Consider the following 20,185-nt stretch of genomic DNA (forward strand, 5'->3'; position numbering starts at 1 on the left):
CAAATCAAAATATATTTATATTTGAGATTCTTCAAAGTCGCCACCCTTTGCCTTGATGACAGCGTTGCACACTCTTGGCATTCACTCAGCCAGCTTCATGAGGTAGTCACCTGGAATGCATTTCAATTAACAGATGTGCCTTCTTAAAAGTTAATTTGTGTAATTTCTTTCCTTCTTAATGCGTTTGAGCCAATCAGTTGTGTTGTGACAAGGTAGGGGTGGTGTACAGAAGATAACCTTATTTGGTAAAAGGCCAAGTCCATATTATGGCAAGAACAGCTCAAATAAGCAAGGAGAAACGACAGTCCATCATTACTTTAAGACATGGTCAGTCAATTCTGAACATTTTAAGACATCTCAACATCAACAGTTCAGAGGCGACTGCGTGAATCAGGCCTTCATGGTCAAATTGCTGCAAAGAATCCACTACTAAAGGACACCAATAAGAAGAAGAGACTTGCTTGGGCCTAGAAACACGAGCAATGGACATTAGACCGGTGAAAATCTGTCCTTTGGTCTGATGAGTCCCTGTCCTTTGGTCTGATTTTTGGTTCCACCTGCCGTGTCTTGTGAGACTCAGTAGGTGAATGGATGATCTCTGCATGTGTAGTTCCCACCGTGAAGCATGGAGGAGGAGGTGTGGTGGTGCTTTGATAGTGACACTGTCTTTGATTTATTTAGAATTCAAGGCACACTTAACCAGCATGGCTACCACAGCATTCTGCAGCAATACGCCATCCCGTCTGGTTTGCGCTTAGAGGGACTATAATTTGTTTTTCAACATGACAATGACCCAACACACCTCCAGGCTGTGTAAGGGCTATTTGACCAAGAAGGAGAGTGATGGAGTGCTGCATCAGATGACCTGGCCTCCACAATCACCCGACCTCAACCCAATTAAGATGGTTTGGGATGAGTTGGACCACAGAGTGAAGGAAAAGCAGCCAACAAGTGCTCAGCATATGTGGAAACTCCTTCAAGACTGTTGCATTCCAGGTGAAGCTGGTTGAGAGAATGCCAAGAGTGTGCAAAGCTGTCATCAAAGCAGAGTGGCTACTTTGAAGAATCTCAAATATAAAATATATTTGGATTTGTTTAACACTTTTTTGGTCACTACATGATTCCATATGTGTTATTTCATCGTTTTGATGTCTTCACTATAATTATACAATGTAGAAAATAGTCAAACTAAAGAAAAACCCTTGAATGAGTAGGTGTGTCCAAACTATTGACTGGTACTGTATGTTGAAGAGGAGTCGGCAGACTGTTGAGTGTTGTACACACTGGTTACTGGAGCTGCTACGTATCCCAGGTGTAGTTACCTGTCGTATTTTCAGTGTAGGCCTTTAATAAGTACCTACTTAGATAGGAAGACCACCAAGGAGTCCCCACTACCAACCAACCACTCATAAATCCTGACTCTGTTAACAGAGCAGGTCAGAGCACCAAATAGAAACCTGATTTAGTTCTGTCATGAAGCAGCTGTGTTTGAAGTGTGTTCTTCCTCAATGTTTTGTTCTGTTAGGTTGGAGCCACCAGCTATTCTAGCACTGAGATTAGTTTCTTTACAGATGACCTCTGATCATTGAGAACTTTTGTATGTTGTTGAATGCAATAAATACAATTTGTGCAATAACAATCCATGTCTCTCTCCTTAAGTCCTTAAAGTAAGTACAGCTGTAAAGATCTGAGAAATGATAGGTGGATGAGGACAGGGGAAACATTCCCAGTGTTTTTTTCCTCATCAAAGGGATTGTAGTCTCACAGTGGAAATGAAAAAACACTCAAAAGGGAAATGAGAGCCAAGTCTGTCTACGAGGCAACAAAAAAATGGCTCTAGGAGAAGCTACACAGACACTCACTGATCTTGTCCAGAATTGCATAGTTGAACCACCGATCGGTTATACCTCTCTCATTCTCTCTCTGTCTGCCCCATGGATCTCTCTGTCTCCTTTGCTGACTCCAGGCCTGTCGTTTACTCATTAACCCGTGAAGAGCTGCAGTAAGCTTTTAAGGCCGCTACATGCTCCACTCCGTTGATCTACATGCGTGCGTGCACATCGGTGGAGTCGTTTTTTGGGGGGGCCAGTGGACTTTTCGTTGCGTTCCACCCGGAGAGGAAGTCCGCCTTCTGTAGTGTATATCCACTAGGGGGCTTGGGATCTGAGCCTCTCAAAGCAAGCACCTCCTTCTGATTAGAGTCCAGAGGGAGCCATGCAGACAACAACCCATCTCTGCTTACCATATGCTACACACTGCAATTGACACACACACACACAGAATTTCCCGTCACAGTCCTAATGATGAGCATAGTGGGGACTAAAACCCCCATTTCTTTATCTTAATTCGGATCCACAGATGAGAGGCCATGGGTAGACAAAGGAAATTGAAAATAAGGAATTAATGAAGTTATCCCTTGTATAATAACAATAGATGTTTAACAACATGTCCAGTGTGATATGGCATCATCCAATATGATACAGTGTTCCTGCCTGCTGCTGTCAGTTTTTTGTGGCAATTTCCTAAATTACTGTGTACATTACAAATACTCGACAGTCGACAGAGATGCATTTAATAGAATCATGCAGGGAAAACCAATTTCAATAAGGGGGAATTCCGACCCGAGTTAAGCGTGTGTAAATGGAACGTAATTCTCTATGTGCCTTTCTCTCTACGCATATTCTGACCTTGAACTGCTGAGGAATATTTTTGGCCACTGATACCGGAACAATAACGGCCTAGTTAAATACAGTATATATATATATATATATATATATATTTTTTTTTATTTTTTTTATATTTTTATTTTTATTTTGATTTATCACCCTCAGCTCCACAACTTCCCTCGGCTATGTAACAGCTAGGTAAATGAGTAAGTCATTTGGATAAGGGGATTGTGTTTTATATGTATATTACCTTATGATCCCTGGAGAAAAATGTGAAATCAGTCACATGGCAGCAAACTGAAGCATATCAACATATCACCTTTTCCCCAGTGAAGCTTATGAAATGCTGGCCTTGCAGATACCCAAACTATAGGCTTCTGTAGCTTCTGTAGCCAAATGACAGTATAGCGCCAAACTTACAGAGTTGATTTATTATTTCTATAATGTTGTAATTATTTGCCTGGACTTTTCACAGTATTTTTTACAATTTGTATGGTGTTAAATATTAGCCACTATCGATAGCCACCGTCAGTTATAGGGTACTAGGTGGTAACTAGCAATGTCTAATCGCTGACATAAAAAAGCAATGTTTGGGGAAAAAATGGTATGTGGATGAAGGTCATGCTTAGGTGAATAAACCATAAAGATAAATAAATGGCTACAGTTTACACTTTTTTAGTTATTTCATGACTCACTGCGCTCTAGCAAATCCTTGTGGAGGCCGGGCGCCTGCAGGCTGACTTCGGTTGTGAGTTGAATGGTGTTTCCTCAGACATGCTGATGCAGCAGCTGGCTTCCGGGTTAAGCGGGCGGGTGTTAAGGAGCGTGGTTTGGTGGGTCATGTTTCGGGGGATGCATGGCTTGACCTTATCCCCTCCCGAGCCCACTGGGGAGTTGCAGTGATGAGACAAGATCGAAATTGGATATCATGAAAAAGGAGGTAAAGTACCTCAAAATGTATTAACATTTAATAACAGTAACTCAACTAATTAGTCACTCATCCAACATATTACACCTTTACTACAAAGCTATCTAAATGTTTCTCTCTAAACAAGTTGATTATTTATCTTAAGGCGTTCCTACTTGTATATTTAAAAAACAATTATAGATCTAACTTCATTGGAATATATCTACAAATTTTTCATTTAAAAAAAAATCAACTTAACACAAAATTGTTTTGTTTAAATATCTCCAAAAGTTGTGATGACACAGATAAAAAAATTTGTTGAGCAAGAGCAGTGGCAGCCAGGGAAGTGTTGGGAAAATAATTTGGTGAAATCTTGGGGTCTTAATGTGAATTACAGGGGGGGACAGTTACCATCTAGTACCCTACTAACATACATTAATAACTGTCACTTTAGTGTATCATATTTGACTAACATTTTGCAAAATGTGCAATAATTTTGAACATGTAACCTATCTGAACCATTATGGACGACAGACCATTTGCAGCAGTTTAAACCCGGACCCATAAAGCATCTTAAGTCTTCCCCTTAAGGAATCATTTCCCCTTACCTAAAGGAATTGTTTTAAGGGTCTTTTCACTTTTTCTCAACTTGTTTATATTACTATCTATTACGTCAAGCTAGTTTACAGTGTAGCTATAGCTAACTAGCCAGCTATGGATTGTGCACCTTCCATTGTTTAGTTAAGTAGCTACAGTTGAAGTCAGAAGTTCACATACACTTAGGTTGGAGTCATTAAAACTCGTTTTTCAACCACTCCACAAATGTCTTGTTAACAAACTATAGTTTTGGCAAGTCGGTTAGGACATCTACTTTGTGCATGACACAATTTTTCCAACCATTGTTTACAGACAGATTATTTCACTTATAATTCACTGTATCACAATTCCAGTGGGTCAGAAGTTTACATACACTAAGTTGACAGTGCCGTGAAACAGCTTGGAAAATTCCAGAAAATGATGTCATGGCTTTAGAAGCTTCTGATAGGCTAATTGACATAATTTGAGTCAATTGGAGGTGTACGTGTGGATGTATTTCAAGGCCTACCTTCAAACTCAGTGCCTCTTTGCTTGACATCATGGTAAAATCCAAAGAAATCAACGAAGACCTCAGAAAAAAAATTGTAGACCTCCACAAGTCTGGTTCATCCTTGGGAGCCATTTCCAAATGCCTGAAGGTTCCACGTTCATTTGTTCAAACAATAGTACGCAAGTATAAACACCATGGGACCACGCAGATGTTATACTGCTCAGGAAGGAGACACGTTCTGTCTCCTAGAGATTAACGTACTTTGGTGAGAAAAGTGCAAATCAATCCCAAAACAACAGCAAAGGACCTTGTGAAGACGCTGGACGAAACAGGTACAAAAGTGTCTATATCCATAGTAAAACGAGTCATATATCAACATAACCTGAAAGGCCGCTCAGCAAGGAAGAAGCCACAGCTCCAAAACCGCCATAAAAAAAGCCAGACTACGGTTTGCAACTGCACATGGGGACAAAGATCGTACTTTTTGGAGAAATGTCCTCTGGTCGGATGAAACAAAAATAGAACTGTTTGGCCATAATGACCATCGTTATGTTTGGAGGAAAAAGGGGGAGGCTTGCAAGCCGAAGAACCCTATCCCAAACGTGAAGCACGGGGGTGGCAAAATCATGTTGTGGGGGTGCTTTGCTGCAGGAGGGACTGGTGCACTTCACTTCATAGATGGCATCATGAGGAATGAAAATTATGTGGATATATTGAAGCAACATCTCAAGACATCAGTCAGGAAGTTAAAGCTTGGTCACAAATGGGTCTTCCAAATGACCCCAAGCATAATTCCAAAGTTGTGGCAAAATGGCTTAAGGACAACAAAGTAAAAGTATTGGAGTGGCCATCACAAAGCCTTGACCTCAATCCTATATAAAATTATTTGTGGGCAGAAGTGAAAAAGCGTGTGTGAGCAAGGAGGCCTACAAACCTGACTCAGTTACACCAGCTCTGTCAGGAGGAGTGGGCCAAAATTTACCCAACTTATTGTGTGAAGCTTGGGGAAGGCTATCTGAAATGTTTGACCCAAGTTAAACAATTTAAAGGCAATGCTACCAAATACTATTTGAGTGTAGGTATACTTCTGACCCACTGGGAATGTGATGAAAGAAATAAAAGCTGAAATAAATCATTCTCTCTACTATTATTCTGACATTTCACATTCTTAAAGTAAAGTGGTGATCATAACTGACCTAAGACAGGGAATTTGTACTAGGATTAAATGTCAGGAATTGTGAAAAACTGAGTTTAATGTATTTGCAAAAAATGTGGCAAAGGAATTTACTTTTTGTCCTACATAGTGGTGGCTGCATCATGTTATGGGTATGCTTGTAATCGATAAGGACTGGGGAGTTTTTAAGGATAAAAAATAAATGCAATAGAGCTAAGCACAGGCAAAATCCTAGAGAAAAACCTGGCTCTATTCACCAGACACTGTGAGATGAATTTACCTTCAGCAGGACAATAACCTAAAACACAAGGCCAAATCTACGCTGGAGTTGCTTACCAAGAAGACAGTGAACGCTCCTCAGTGGTCGAGTTACAGTTATGACTTAAAAATAAATCTACTTGAAAATCTATGACAAGACCTGAAAATGGATGTCTAGTAATGATCATCAACCGAATTGACAGAGCTTGAAGAATTCTGAAAAGAATAACGGACAAATGTTGCACACTCCAGGTGTGGAAAGCACTTAGAGACTTACTCAGAAAGACTAACAGATTTAATCGCTGCCAAAGGTGATTCTACAAAGTATTTACTCAGGGGTGTGAATACTTATGTAAATGTTTCTATTTCTGTATTTCATTTTCAATACATTTGCAAACATTTCTAAAAACATGTTTTCACTTTGTCATTATAGGGTATTGTCTGTGGATGGGAGATCTATCTTGAATTCAGGCTGTAGCACAACAAAATGTGGACAAAGTCAAGGGGCATGAATACCTTCTAAAGGCACTGTACTTTCCTAACCCTAAATAATATACAAGATCAGAGTATTTTTAATTCCACCAATTGGTGATGAAAAGGAGAAGAATATATGTGTATTTACATGGCTTCTTTCACTGATCCCTAAAAACGTAATTTTTTATATATTTTAGTCTGTGGAGAAAATTCTAATTAAAGGTACACCAAATTAAAAGGAATGGCTTTAGATAAATGTACTGAAAACACTATTGAATGAAAACTCCACGAGAAATGGTTGGCCAGCAAATGGGAGGGTTTTCAGTGGTTGAATTCAATTTATTCAGAGCATGCAAGGGAACCACGCCTGCAAAGCCCGTAACGCACTAGCATAAGGTACACTACATGACCAAAAGTATGTTGACACCTACTCATGGGCATTAATGTGGAGTTGGTCCTGCCTTTGCTGCTATAACAGCCTCCACTCTTCTGGGAAGGCTTTCCTCTAGATACTGGAACATTTCTGCGGGGACTTGCTTCCATTCAGCCTAGCCCAAACCATGAAAAACAGCCCCAGACCATTATTCCTCCTCCACCAAACTTTACAGTTGGCACTATGCATTGGGACCAAAACCAGATTTGTCCATCGGACTGCCAGATGGTGATGGGTGATTCATCACTCCAGACAACGCATTTCAACTGCTCCAGAGTCCAATGGCGGCGAGATTTACACCACCCCAGCCGACGATTGGCACGTTGATCTTAGGATTTTGTGCAGCTGCTCGGCCATGGAAACTAATTTCATGAAGCTTCAGACGAACAGTAATTGTGCTGATGTTGCTTCCAGAGGCAGTTTGGAACTCGGTAGTGAGTGTTGCAATCAAGGACAGAAGCTGTCCCATTCTGTGAACTTGTGTGGCCTACCACTTCGCAGCTGAGCCGTTGTTGCTCCTAGACGTTTCCACTTCACAATAGCATGTTGTTCCTAGATGTTTCCACTTCACAATAACAGCAGTTACAGTTGACCGGGGCAGCTCTAGCAGGGCAGACATTTGATGAAGTGACTTGTTGGAAAGGTGGCATTCTGTGACAGTGCCACATTGAAAGTCACTGGGCTCTTCAGTAAGGCCATTCTACCGCCAGTCTTTGTCTATGGAGATTGCATGGCTGTGTGCTAGATTTTATACACCTATCAGCAATGGGCGTGGCTGAAATAGCCGAATCCACTAATTTGAAGGGGTGTCCACATACTTTTGTATATATTGTGTAAGTCTGAATAGGAAAAGCTTAGATTTCCTAAGTCTGAAGAGAAATGTGAGAATATATTGTGTAAATCTATTGTAGGACAGGCCTACTGTACAACAATACAACTCACTGTTCAATGTTATCAAAGTACAAGACTAAACAATCCCGTGCAGGTACGAAACAGTAGCTTAAAGTGTTGTAAAAGTCATTCCATCTCTGTCATAAGGGCCAGTCCCTGCTGTGGCTCAGTTATATAACATTCAATCCGTGCCCACTGTGCCAGCACTCACAGCTCTCAACAAAATACTGTATAACAACTGTAAGAATATGGTGTTGCAAACCACACTGCAAAAGACAAGGAGAAATAGGTGGTTTGGCAGGTGAACAGGCAGAGAGTGGGTGTGCTTGTGTGTGAGGGAGAACATAACTATGTAGACCTACAGTTTAACCCAAATATACGAAATATTCTAAATATAATGCTCTGTTCTCATGTTGTGTGTCAGTGTGCAAACCCAATCAAGATGTCCTGGGTGATTACTTTGCCCTTCAGCTTTATTAACGCCTTATTACCATCTGTAAACATTGAGAAATGTTTATCTAAATGTGTTCAATTACTGGAGTATAGGACAGGAAATAAGTTGAAGGAAATGATTGGGGAGGTGGTAGCCGAATGTCAGCTGCTTGAGTTTGTACAGTAGTCTGCCTGACACATTATTTACACCAGTTATGGCAAGAGCCCTGGTTTCATTTGTTTCTGTCCTCCTATTGCGTTTTTCTCTTCGAAGAACACACCATGTCGCACCTTATGACCAAGCCATATGAGGAGCAATAATTAATGTGCATAATAAATTAAACTACACGCACGAACAGCGGACACTATAGCACGTTTGAACAAAAGAGACACCAGCGGCGAAGTTTCTCTCATTGGCTGGACCATGAGGAGTAACTCTTTTTCTTACTGTAACTTTCCTTCAGCTACATGGATGGACCATCGCATGAACTTTTCATTGCCACAAGAATGTACCGTTAAGGATGGAGAAACCTGTTGTTTTATTGTGGGCATATGGACAGCATCCAAGACAGGTTGGTAAGTGTTGAAGCATGTACTATAAACAGTTGTTTCAAGCAGTGTCGTAAATGTTGTTACTTATCGTGGCAGCAATCGTGACCATAAAAAGTTTATTTACAAGGTGTGCTGTTGCATAAAGGGGTATATTATTAGAGTGTGCAATTGAGCAGCAGCCTACGAAGTACTAGACGTCAGGCGACATCTTTTGGACCTTTTTTTTTTTGCGGACCGGCCTTGATTTCAACTTCCACAGGCGTTGATTTTTGGTGCGGACCGGACCCAGTCTGTTAACGTCTATGATTGGTTCAGATATCAGGTCCGGACCAGCCGATATTTGGCCCAAACATAGGCCGGACCGGACCAAATCTGAACCAATCATAGACATCTATGTTTCACAAGTTTGGACAGCACAGTAGAGTACAGTACACAGTGCAGTAAAGTAGTGTACTGTATTGTACTCTACTTTACTCTAATGTACTATACCCTACGGAACTAAACTGTACTGTACTCTGACTCAAACTATACTGTACTTTACTGTATGTAGTCTAATGTACTCTAATTAATTACATTTTACTGTACCATACTCTACTCTACTGACTGTACTCTACTGAATTAAACTATACTGTGCTGTAGTGTACTCTACTGCACTGTACTCTACTGAATTAAACTATACTGTACTTTACTGAATTAAACTATACTGTTCTGTTCACTGCTATAATTAAAGGGTACTGTACCATACTGTAGTGTACTCTACTGACTGTACTCCACTGAATTAAACTCTACTGTACTGTATCGTACTGTACTGAATAACTCTACTGTATTGTACCACAACTTACCGTATTGTACTGTACTCCTCTGTGTTCTACTGTTATCCAGAGTGACTTAGTCACTGCATTCAATGTAGGTAGATAAACAACAACATATCACTGTCATAGCAAGAAAAAATATCTGTAACAGTTACCTCAGAATGTTATTGTAGTTGTGGTCTATTGGTTTACTCTGTATGTTGGACTACTTAAAAAACCCTCACTGCCAGTGTTAAAGCTTTTGAAAAAGCTAACATAAGTCCATGTGATATATGGGAGCAATAATACATATTTTGTTGTAATCTAAAATCAAAATGGTATTGGTTGTGTACACATATTTTGCAGATGTTATCGCAGGTGCAGTGAAATGCTTATGTTTCTAGCTCCAACAGTGCAGTAATACCTAACACTACAAAATAAACACACAAATCCCTGAAATAAAAAGAAACGAATTAAGAGCAAATAATGTAAGAAATTAAACACGAAAACAAATACTGCAGTATGCTAGGAACAGGGCGACCATGTCTGTTGGCGCCATCTTGTAATCTTCAGTTGGCTCCTCTTTCCTATTAAGAGGCGTGACAAATTATTATTGTGATATAATGCTTTCTTAATTGAGAAGGTATAGCAGTTGAAATTTCACCATATAATCAATGACTGAACTATACAGTTCCAGTCAAAAGTTGACACACCTACTCATTCCAGGGTTTTTCTTTATCTGTACTATTTTCTACATGATAGAATAATACTGTAGACATCAAAAGTAAGAAATAACACATATGGAATCATGTAGTAACCAAAAAAGTGTAAAACAAATCAAAATATATTTTAGATTCTTCAAAGTAGCCACCCTTTGCCTTGACAGCTTTGCACCCACTTTCCATTCTCTCAAACAGCTTCATGAGGTAGTCACCTGGAATGCATTTCAATTAACAGGTGTGCCTTGTTAAAAGTTAATGTGCGCAATTCCTTTCCTTCTTAATACGTTTGAGCCAATCAGGTGTATTGTGACAAGGTAGGGATGGTATACAGAAGATAGCCCTATTTGATAAAATACCAAGTCCATGTTATTGCAAGAACAGCTCAAATAAGCAAAGAGAAATGAGTCTATCATTACTTTAAAACGTTGAAAGTTTTTTCAAATGCAGTCGCAAAAACCATCAAGCGCTATGGCGAAACTGGCTCTCATGAGGACTGCCACAGGAAAGGAAGACCCAGAGTTACCTCTGCTGCAGAGGATAAGTTCATTAGAGGTACCAGCCTCAGAAATTGCAGCCCAAATAAATGCTTCAGAGTTCAAGTAACACACACACACCTCAACGGTTCAGAGGAGACTGCGTGAATCAGGCCTTCATGATCGAATTGCTGCAAAGAAACCACTACAAAAGGACAACAATAATAAGAAGAGACTTGCTGTGGGCAAGAACCTCGAGCAATGGACCTTAGACCAGTGGAAATCTGTCCTTTGGTCTGATGAGTCCAAATGTGCGGCTTTTGGGTCCAACCGCCGTGTCTTTGTGAGACGCAGTGTAGGTGCGGATGATCTCTGCATGTGGTTCCCACCGTGATGCATGGAGGAGGAGGTGGAATGGTGTGGGGGTGCTTTGCTGGGGACACTGACTGTGATCTATTTAGAATTCAATGCACACTTAACCAGCATGGCTACCACAGCATTCTGGTTTGCGCTTAGTTGGACTATAATTTGTTTTTCAACAGGACAATGACCCAACAGACCTCCAGGCTGTGTAAGGGCTGTTTGACCAAGAACGAGAGTGATGCAGTGCTGCATCAGATGACCTGGCCTCCACAATCACCCGACCTAAACCGAATCGAGATGGTTTGGGATGAGTTGGACCACAGAGTGAAGGAAAAGCAGCCAACAACTGCTCAGCATATGTGGGAACTCCTTCAAGACTGCTGGAAAAGCATTCCAGGTGAAGCTGGTTGAGAGAATGCCAAGAGTGTACAAAAGCTATCATCAAGGCAAAGTGTGGCTAATTTGAAGAATCTCAAATATAAAATATATTTTGATAGGTTTAACACTTTTTTGGTTACTACACGATTCCATGTGTGTTAATTCATAGTTTTGATGTCTTCACTATTATTCTACAATGCAATAGTAAAAATAATGAGAAACCCTTGAAAGAGTAGGTGTGTCCAAACTTTCGACTGGTACTGTATGTTCAACATCTGGAAAATACGTATTTTCGACGTCCGTATAAGATGTATTTTTCACATCCGGAAAAGACGTCTTCTAACTTTTCATTCAGCACCTGAAATGCACATGATGTTGTCTGGAAAAGACGTCTAAAGTCTTTTCAACATCATTTTGCTTACTGGGAGATTTCACACTATCGATTTTACTACGAGAGTTGCAGTAGCCCTACCTACAATCAATGCAACTCAAAGTAGTCAAAACTATGACAACTGCCACCATACCTGCACTATTTCCAAAAATTATGTAAACTGATTTTCAATTTCAACACATTTCTCTCCCTTTGAATCTACAATGAACAAAAATATAAACACAACATGTAAAGTGTTGGTCCCATGTTTCATGACCTGAAATAAAACATCCCAGAAATGTTTTATATCAACAAAAAGCTTATTTCTCTCAAATATTGTGCACAAATTTGTTTACATCCCTGTTAGTGAGCATTTCTCCTTTTCCAAGATAATCCATCCACCTGACAGGTGTGGCATATCAAAAAGCTGATTAAACAGCATGGTCATTACACAGGTGCACCCTGTGCTGGGGACAATAAAAGGCCACTCTAAAATGTGCAGTTTTGTCACACAACACAATGGCTACAGATGTCTCAAGTTGAGGGAGCATGCAATTGGCATGCTGACTACAGGAATGACCAACAGAGCTGGTACCAGAGAATTGAAGGTTAATTTCTCTACCATAAGCCACCTCGAACGTTGTTTTTGAGAATTTGGCAGTATGTCTAACCGGCCTCACAACTGCAGACCATGTGAATTTGGTCGTGTGCGTGAGCGGTTTGCGGATGTCAAAGTTGTGACCAGAGTGCCCCATGGTGGCGGTAAGGTAATGGTATGGGCAGGCATAAGCTACGGACAACGAACACAATTGTATTTAATCGATGGCCTATTTTGAATGCACAGAGATACCGTAACCAGATCCTGAGGCCCATTGTCGTGTCATTCATCTGCAGTCATCACCTCATGTTTCAGCATGCTAATGCAGAGCCCCATGTCACAAGGATCTGTACACAATTCCTGGAAGCTGAAAATGTCCCAGTTCCACCATGGCCTGCATACTCACCAGGCATGTCACCCATTGATCATGTTTGGGACACTCTAGATTGAAGTGTACGACAGAGCATTCCAGTTCCCACCAATATCCAGCAACTTCTCACAGCCATTGAAGAGGAGTGGGACAACATTCCACAGGCCACAATCAACAGCCTGGTCAACTCTATGCAAATGAGATGTGTCACACTGCATGAGGGAAATGGTGGTCACACTAGATACTGACTGGTTTTCTCTACCTTTTTGTTTTTAAAGGTATCTGTGACCAACAGATACATATCTGTATTCCCAGTCATGTGAAATCCATAGATTAGAGCCTAAATTATTTATTTAAATTGACTGATTTCCTAATATAAACTGTAACTTAGTAAAATCTTTGAAATTGTTGCATTTATATTTTTGTTCTGTATATCCTCTTGTTTGCATTCAGCAGTAAACTCATTAAGCACTAAAAGTTATGAAAAATGTATCATAGTTACAGCATGTCACCTAGTCTGTGAGTCAACAGAAAGGCAGGATATCAAACATGGTGGGTAAACTGAACATGGTGGCTAAACTTAATGAGTTTCTCAGAACTGCCTGTACTGGAGATATGACAATGTAATTTACCGGGATGACGTTTTTCTAATTATATCAATGGACCAGTTAAACAAATTCTCTAAATTATTGACAAAATATGTGTATAAAGGTCATGGTTGTTAGCAATGTGCTCCATCTCATGACTGTTCTCTTGTCCTGCAGTTGGCCCTGAGACGGTAACTCCATGCCAGATGTCAACATCAGCGATTCCCTGTTGTGAAGAAGAATGACTTTTGCTCCACCGCTTAACTCTGCGTCGCTCTGTGGAAGATGAACCACTCCTGTGTCTCCCAGACCAGTGACACCACCAATGTGACAGCAGATCCACTGGGGGGCCATGAGATATGGGAGGTGGTGGTGATCGTACTCATCACAGGGCCTCTCTCGCTGGTCACTATCATAGGTAACCTGCTGGTGGTGATCTCCTTCCGGGTTAACAGGCAGCTGCGCACCTTCAGCAATTACTTTCTGCTGAGCCTGGCGGTGGCGGACCTGATCCTGGGGGCAGTCTCCATGAACCTCTATGCTGTTTATATTATCATGGGACGCTGGACTCTGGGCAGCCTGGCCTGTGACGTCTGGCTGGCTGTGGATTATGTGGCCAGCAATGCCTCCGTCATGAACCTGCTGGTCATCAGCTTCGACCGCTTCTACTCCATCACCAGACCTCTCACCTACCGGGCCAAGCGCACCACACGCCGGGCAGCCGCAGCCATCGGCCTGGCCTGGGCCGTGTCCTTCATCCTGTGGGGGCCAGCCATCCTGTTCTGGCCCCATGTAGTGGGCAGGGCCTCACAGGGCGCGGGTGAATGCTCTATCCCGTTCCTGACCGAGCCTGCTCTCACATTCGGCACGGCCATCGCTGCCTTCTACCTTCCTGTCACCATCATGGGAATCCTGTACTGGAAGATCTACTGGGAGATCGAGAAGCGAGCCCAGGGTCTGGAGGGGCTAATGGGGTCTGGGAGCAGTGGAGGGGCCTCCCAGGTGTCTGGGCGAAGGGATGTCTACTCCAGCAGCACCAAGAGCAGTGTGAGCAGCTCCAGAGAGGTGCCTGTGGGCAGGGAGCAGAGCAGTGAGGTGTCCCAGGGCTGCTTCCCTGTGAGAGAGGAGCCTAAACAGAGCAGTGGGAGGAGAATAGCAACACTGTCATTGTCTCCCACCAAGGGGGCCTACAGGGAGGGCTGCAGAGACAGCACCTGTAACGTAGATGAGGAAGAGCCTACCGTCTCCCTTTCCTCCTCAGAGGAAGAACCAGAGCAGACGCAGCAGGGGGTGAGCGCTAAGACAAGCCCTAAAGCCATGATCCCACTCAGAGACGCCCAGGGCAGAGACACCGTAGGGGCCACCAAACCCCTGACATCCAGGGCAGAGGACAGTACAGCAGGTCCACAGGGCAGGCAGCCCCCCCTAAGGGGCTCCACATCAGACTCCAGACGCCACAAGCAGCCCAAAGCCAAGAGGAGGAGGAACACAATTGTCAGGGAGAAGAAGGCAGCCAGGACCCTGTGTGCCATCCTGCTGGCTTTCATCCTGACCTGGACGCCGTACAACATCATGGTGCTGGTGTCCGTCTCCTACTGCGTGCCCGAGAAGCTGTGGCAGCTGGGCTACTGGCTCTGCTACATCAACAGCACCGTCAACCCAGTCTGCTACGCCCTCTGCAACGAGCACTTCAGAGTCACCTTTAAGACGCTGCTGCTCTGCAGGCCGGGACAGAGGAACTGGGGAATGGCTTATAATGCCAACCATGCCTCCTTCAGGACACACAAGACCAGCAGTACTGTCTGAACTTTTTCAAAGCTAGACACTACCCTCTAGCTTAAGAAGAGTCAGACCTGCCCTAGTAAAAGACAATCCATGTAAGGGGATGATTTTTGAAGAAGGCAGAGGAATTGCTTTTTGACTGTTAGATAAAAACAAAGAAACAGACAGGCTAAGTATGATGGGCATTGACATCCATAACAGTCAATAGCAGAAAACCTACCCAGGGTATTGCCTCAAAGTACAGTCTTTCTTAAGAACATTACATTGCATACATCTATGATAATCATGCAGTCTGTTTTTGCCCATGACTGTCTTCAAACTTTCCTTCCTCACCCTCCCCTTCCGTTCCTCTCCACGGAGCAGTTGGTCTGCCCGTTTTGACTTCGGTCCAGAGCCATGAGGAAATGGCTTCTGTTTATGACATGTTTATTGAAACAGGGTTATGATTTGGTCCATATGCCTTCATGTTAAATCATCACCAGGAACTTGCAATACAAAAGGTACAAATATAAGAGACACAAAGATTCCATCACTGATACAATAATGCTTCAGTGATCTTGAACGCACACTGCTGCAAGAGAGAAAAGAGGACACGGCACCAAATACAGCCAGTGACAAATATTTTATTTTCCTGAAAAAAAAAGACAAAACCGTCTACCATAAAGGCAATATTCATTCACAACTCAAATAAAGTCCCAAAACTGTTCTACATCAACTGAATCAATATCATTGCTGAATATGACGGCAAAACGAAAACCGTAATGTTCCAACTGGAACCTGCCTCTAAACAAACACCCCAAAAATGTCATGAGAAATACTTGTTTAATGCTTTAGTATTTGTTAGTTGGCTATTGATATAACATGATAGTATAGCTAAATTATATTACACAACTTCCTTACACTTTGATCAATTCAAATCTGAGCATACCATTAGCACACATTATCATGCACTTGCTTGACTGTTTTGCCTTTTTACCATGTCTGTCAATGTATCCTGTGTTTTTTACTGTCACTAGTTAAGGTAAAGACATTTTAGCTAATTGTAATTTGTGCAATTTGTGTGCCAGACCTGTGGAGAGCATTGTGCCCAGCTTTGGGGGAGAAGCGCATACAGAAAATACAAGGGGAAAAAAACAGGTCTTCCCTTTCCATGAGACAAAGAACTCAGACATGCAATTGATTCAGAAATGTGCCTTTAAGGTTCACCTTAGAATCCCTTTGTGCCCATGTGCGAATTATATAAATGTAGACCTATATATGACAATGTCAATACATTTATCCTCTAAGGAAAATGCTACAGTATAGCAAATGCAGGTGCACACACCAGTCTGCAGTTTGTGTTAACACACCACTGTCTGACAAGATCCTCTGATGGCTCCCCATCATTCCAATAACATTATCCCCCTGACAGTCCCAGTAGCACTTGTATTGCTCATTACTGCCCTCCTGTGGCTATAACTGAAGGGGAGTGTAAATCATGACAGTCACGTGAGGCCCCAGTGGAGCAGGTTAGAGCAGGGTGGGATGAGACTTCCGAGCCGGTATGGGAAGGGAAACAAAGTCCTGTGCTCGGTAGCTATTTCCCAACACATAACAAGGGGTCGAGTTCAGGACTACTGCAGCTCTCTAGGACCTGTGTTGCCTACCAATGGAATATGTAACTATTGTTGGTAAAATGCTGGCTGTAGGTATACAGTCGTGGCCAAAAGTTTTGAGAATGACACAAATATTAATTTTCACAAAGTCTGCTGCCTCAGTTTGTATGATGGCAATTTGCATATACTCCAGAATGTTATGAAGAGTGATCAGATGAATTGCAATTAATTGCAAAGTCCCTCTTTGCCATGCAAATGAACTGAATCCCCAAAAAACATTTCCACTGCATTTCAGCCCTGCCACAAAAGGACCAGCTGACATCATGTCAGTGATTCTCTCGTTAACACAGGTGTGAGTGTTGTCGAGGACAAGGCTGGAGATCACTCTGTCATGCTGATTGAGTTTGAATAACAGACTGGAAGCTTCAAAAGGAGGGTGGTGCTTGGAATCATTGTTCTTCCTCTGTCAACCATGGTTACCTGCAAGGAAACATGTGCCGTCATTATTGCTTTGCAGAAAAAGGGCTTCACAGCCAAGGATATTGCTGCCAGTAAGATTGCACATAAATCAACCAATTATCAGATCATCAAGAACTTCAAAGAGAGCTCTTCAATTGTTGTGAAGAAGGCTTCAGGGCGCCCAAGAAAGTCCAGCAAGCGCCAGGACCATCTCCTAAAGTTGATTCAGCTGCGGGATCGGGGCACCACCAGTACAGAGCTTGCTCAGGAATGGCGGCAGGCAGGTGTGAGTGCATCTGCACGCACAGTGAGGCAACGACTCTTGGAGGATGGCCTGGTGTCAAGAAGGGCAGCAAAGAAGCCACTTCTCTCCAGGAAAAACATCAGGGACAGACTGATATTCTGCAAGAGGTACAGGGTTAGAACTGGGGTAAAGTCATTTTCTCTGATGAATCCCCTTTCCGATTGTTTGGGGCATCCGGAAAAAAGCTTGTCCGGAGAAGGTGAGTGCTACCATCAGTCCTGTGTCATGCCAACAGTAAAGCATCCTGAGATCATTCATGTGTGGGGTTGCTTCTCAGCCAAGGGAGCTCACTCACTCACAATGTTGCCTAAGAACACCATGAATGAATAAAGAATGGTGAATAAATAAAGAACGGTACCAACACATCCTCCGAGAGCAACTTCTCCCAACCATCCAGGAACAGTTTGGTGACGAACAATGCCTTTTCCAGCATGATGGAGCACCTTGCCATGAGGCAAAAGTGATAGCTAAGTGGCTCGGGGAACAAAACATCGAGATTTTGGGTCCATGGCCAGGAAACTCCCCAGACCTTAATCCCACCGAGAACTTGTGGTCAATCCTCAAAAGGCGAGTGGACAAACAAAAACCTACAAATTCTGACAAACTCCAAGCATTGATTATGCAAGAATGGGCTGCCATCAGTCAGGATGTGGCCCAGAAGTTAATTGACAGCATGCCATGGCGGATTGCAGAGGTCTTGAAAAAAAAAAGGGTCAACACTGCAAATATTGACTCTGCATCAACTTCATGTAATTGTCAATAAAAGCCTTTGACACATATGAAATGCTTGTACTTATACTTCAGTATTCTATAGTAACATTTGACAGAAATATCTAAAGACACTGAAGCAGCAAACTTTGTGGAAATTAATATTTGTGTCATTCTCAAAACTTTTGGCCACGACTAGAACACACTCAAATTAACTTCAACCAACCAGCAACCACTGACTCACTTTTCTTCAATGCAGCAATATCAATTCCTTAAAATAGTTACGCCAAGGTCCTGTTCCTCTCTGAGGTATAGAGATGGATGGGTACTAAGTAATGGTAAGGCCCTCTCTATGCTTTCCCAACTCGGTGTTGCCTCCGCATCAGGAGCTGGAAGATTATTCATTAATATTGAAGATGGGCACTACACAAAGACTACAGAACCAACCTATTATTGCAGCTTTTAAATCATTTCACACCTTTAATATGCTATACAAATATATAAATATACAAAACCTTAAACATTTTCTTATTATGAACAAGCATTGGCATGCTAATTGATTTCAACTATTTCTCTCGTCTACACGCAAAACAGATATTTTGCAGAATAAAAGTAGGATCATTCGGAGCAGTCGTGTGCATGTGCAGTGCCTTCGGATTCTTCAGACAATTTCACTTTTTCCACATTTTGTTACGTTACAGCTTTATTCTAAAATGTATTGTCCCCCCCACCAATCGACAACCAAATACCCCATAATGACTAAGCAAAAACAGGTTATTAGAAATGTTTGCAAATGTATTAAAAATAAAAAACTGAAATATCACATTTACATAAGTATTCAGACCCTTTACTGAGTACTTTGTTGGCAGCGATTACAGCCTCGAGTCTTCTTGGGTATGACGCTACAAGCTTGGCTCACCTGTATTTGGGTAGTTTCTCCCATTCTTCTCTGCAGATCCTCTCAGCCCTATCAGGTTGGATAGGGAGCGTCGCTACACAGCTATTTACAGGTCTATCCAGATATGTTAGATCGGGTTCAAGTCCAGGCTCTGGCTGAGCCATTCAAGGACATTCAGAGACTTGTCCTGTTGCAAGGTGAACCTTCGCCCCAATCTGAGTTCCTGAGTGCGCTGGAACAGTTTTTCATCAAGGATCTTTGCTCTGTTCATCTTTCCCTCGATTCTAACTAGTCTCAGAGTCCCTGCCGCTGAAAAACTTCCCCACAGCATGATGCTCCTACCACCATGCTTCACCATTGGGACGTTATTGGCCAGGTGATGAGCGTTGCCTGGTTTCTTCCAGACGTGATGCTTGGCATTCAGGCCAAAGAGTTCAATCTTGGTTTCATCAGACCAGAAAATCTTGTTTCTCATGGTCTGAGTCCTTTTAGGTGCCTTTTGGCAAACTCCAAGCAGGCTGTCATGTGCCTTTTACTGAGGAGTGGCTTCCGTCTGGCCACTCTACCATAAAGACCTTGTTGGTGGAGTGCTGCAGAGATGGTTGTCCTTCTGGAAGCTTCTCCCATCTCCACAGAGGCGCTCTGTCGGAGTGACCATCGGGTTCCTGGTCACCTCCCTGACCAATACCCTTCTCCCCCAATTTCTCAGTATTGCCGAGCGGCCAGCTCTAAGAAGAGTCTTGGTGGTTCCAAATTTCTTCCATTTAAGAATTATGAAGGCCACTGTGTTCTTGGCGACCTTCAATGCTGGAGAAATGTTTTGGTACCCTTCCCCAGATCTGTGCCTCGACACAATCTTGTCTCGAAGCTCTATGGACAATTCCTTCGACCTCATGGCTTGGTTTTTGCTCTG

The 20,185-nt window shown here is 42.4% G+C and overlaps 1 protein-coding gene across 1 annotated transcript; it reads left to right on the forward strand.

Annotated features, from left to right (window-relative positions):
• The first annotated feature begins 13,811 nt into the window (after positions 1–13,811).
• LOC120057560 (muscarinic acetylcholine receptor M1-like) lies at positions 13,812–15,332 on the forward strand. The gene has a single exon (XM_039006146.1). The coding sequence runs from the start codon at positions 13,812–13,814 to the stop codon at positions 15,330–15,332; it is 1,521 nt and encodes a 506-aa protein (XP_038862074.1).
• Positions 15,333–20,185: the final 4,853 nt, after the last annotated feature.

This window comes from Salvelinus namaycush, chromosome 12 (assembly GCF_016432855.1).
Source record: "Salvelinus namaycush isolate Seneca chromosome 12, SaNama_1.0, whole genome shotgun sequence".
NCBI classification, from domain to species: Eukaryota; Metazoa; Chordata; class Actinopteri; order Salmoniformes; family Salmonidae; genus Salvelinus; species Salvelinus namaycush.

What these genes read in the sequence shown, in the direction of transcription:
- LOC120057560 (XM_039006146.1), top strand. Translation starts at nt 13,812, where the DNA reads ATGAACCACTCCTGTGTCTCCCAGACCAGTGACACCACCAATGTGACA.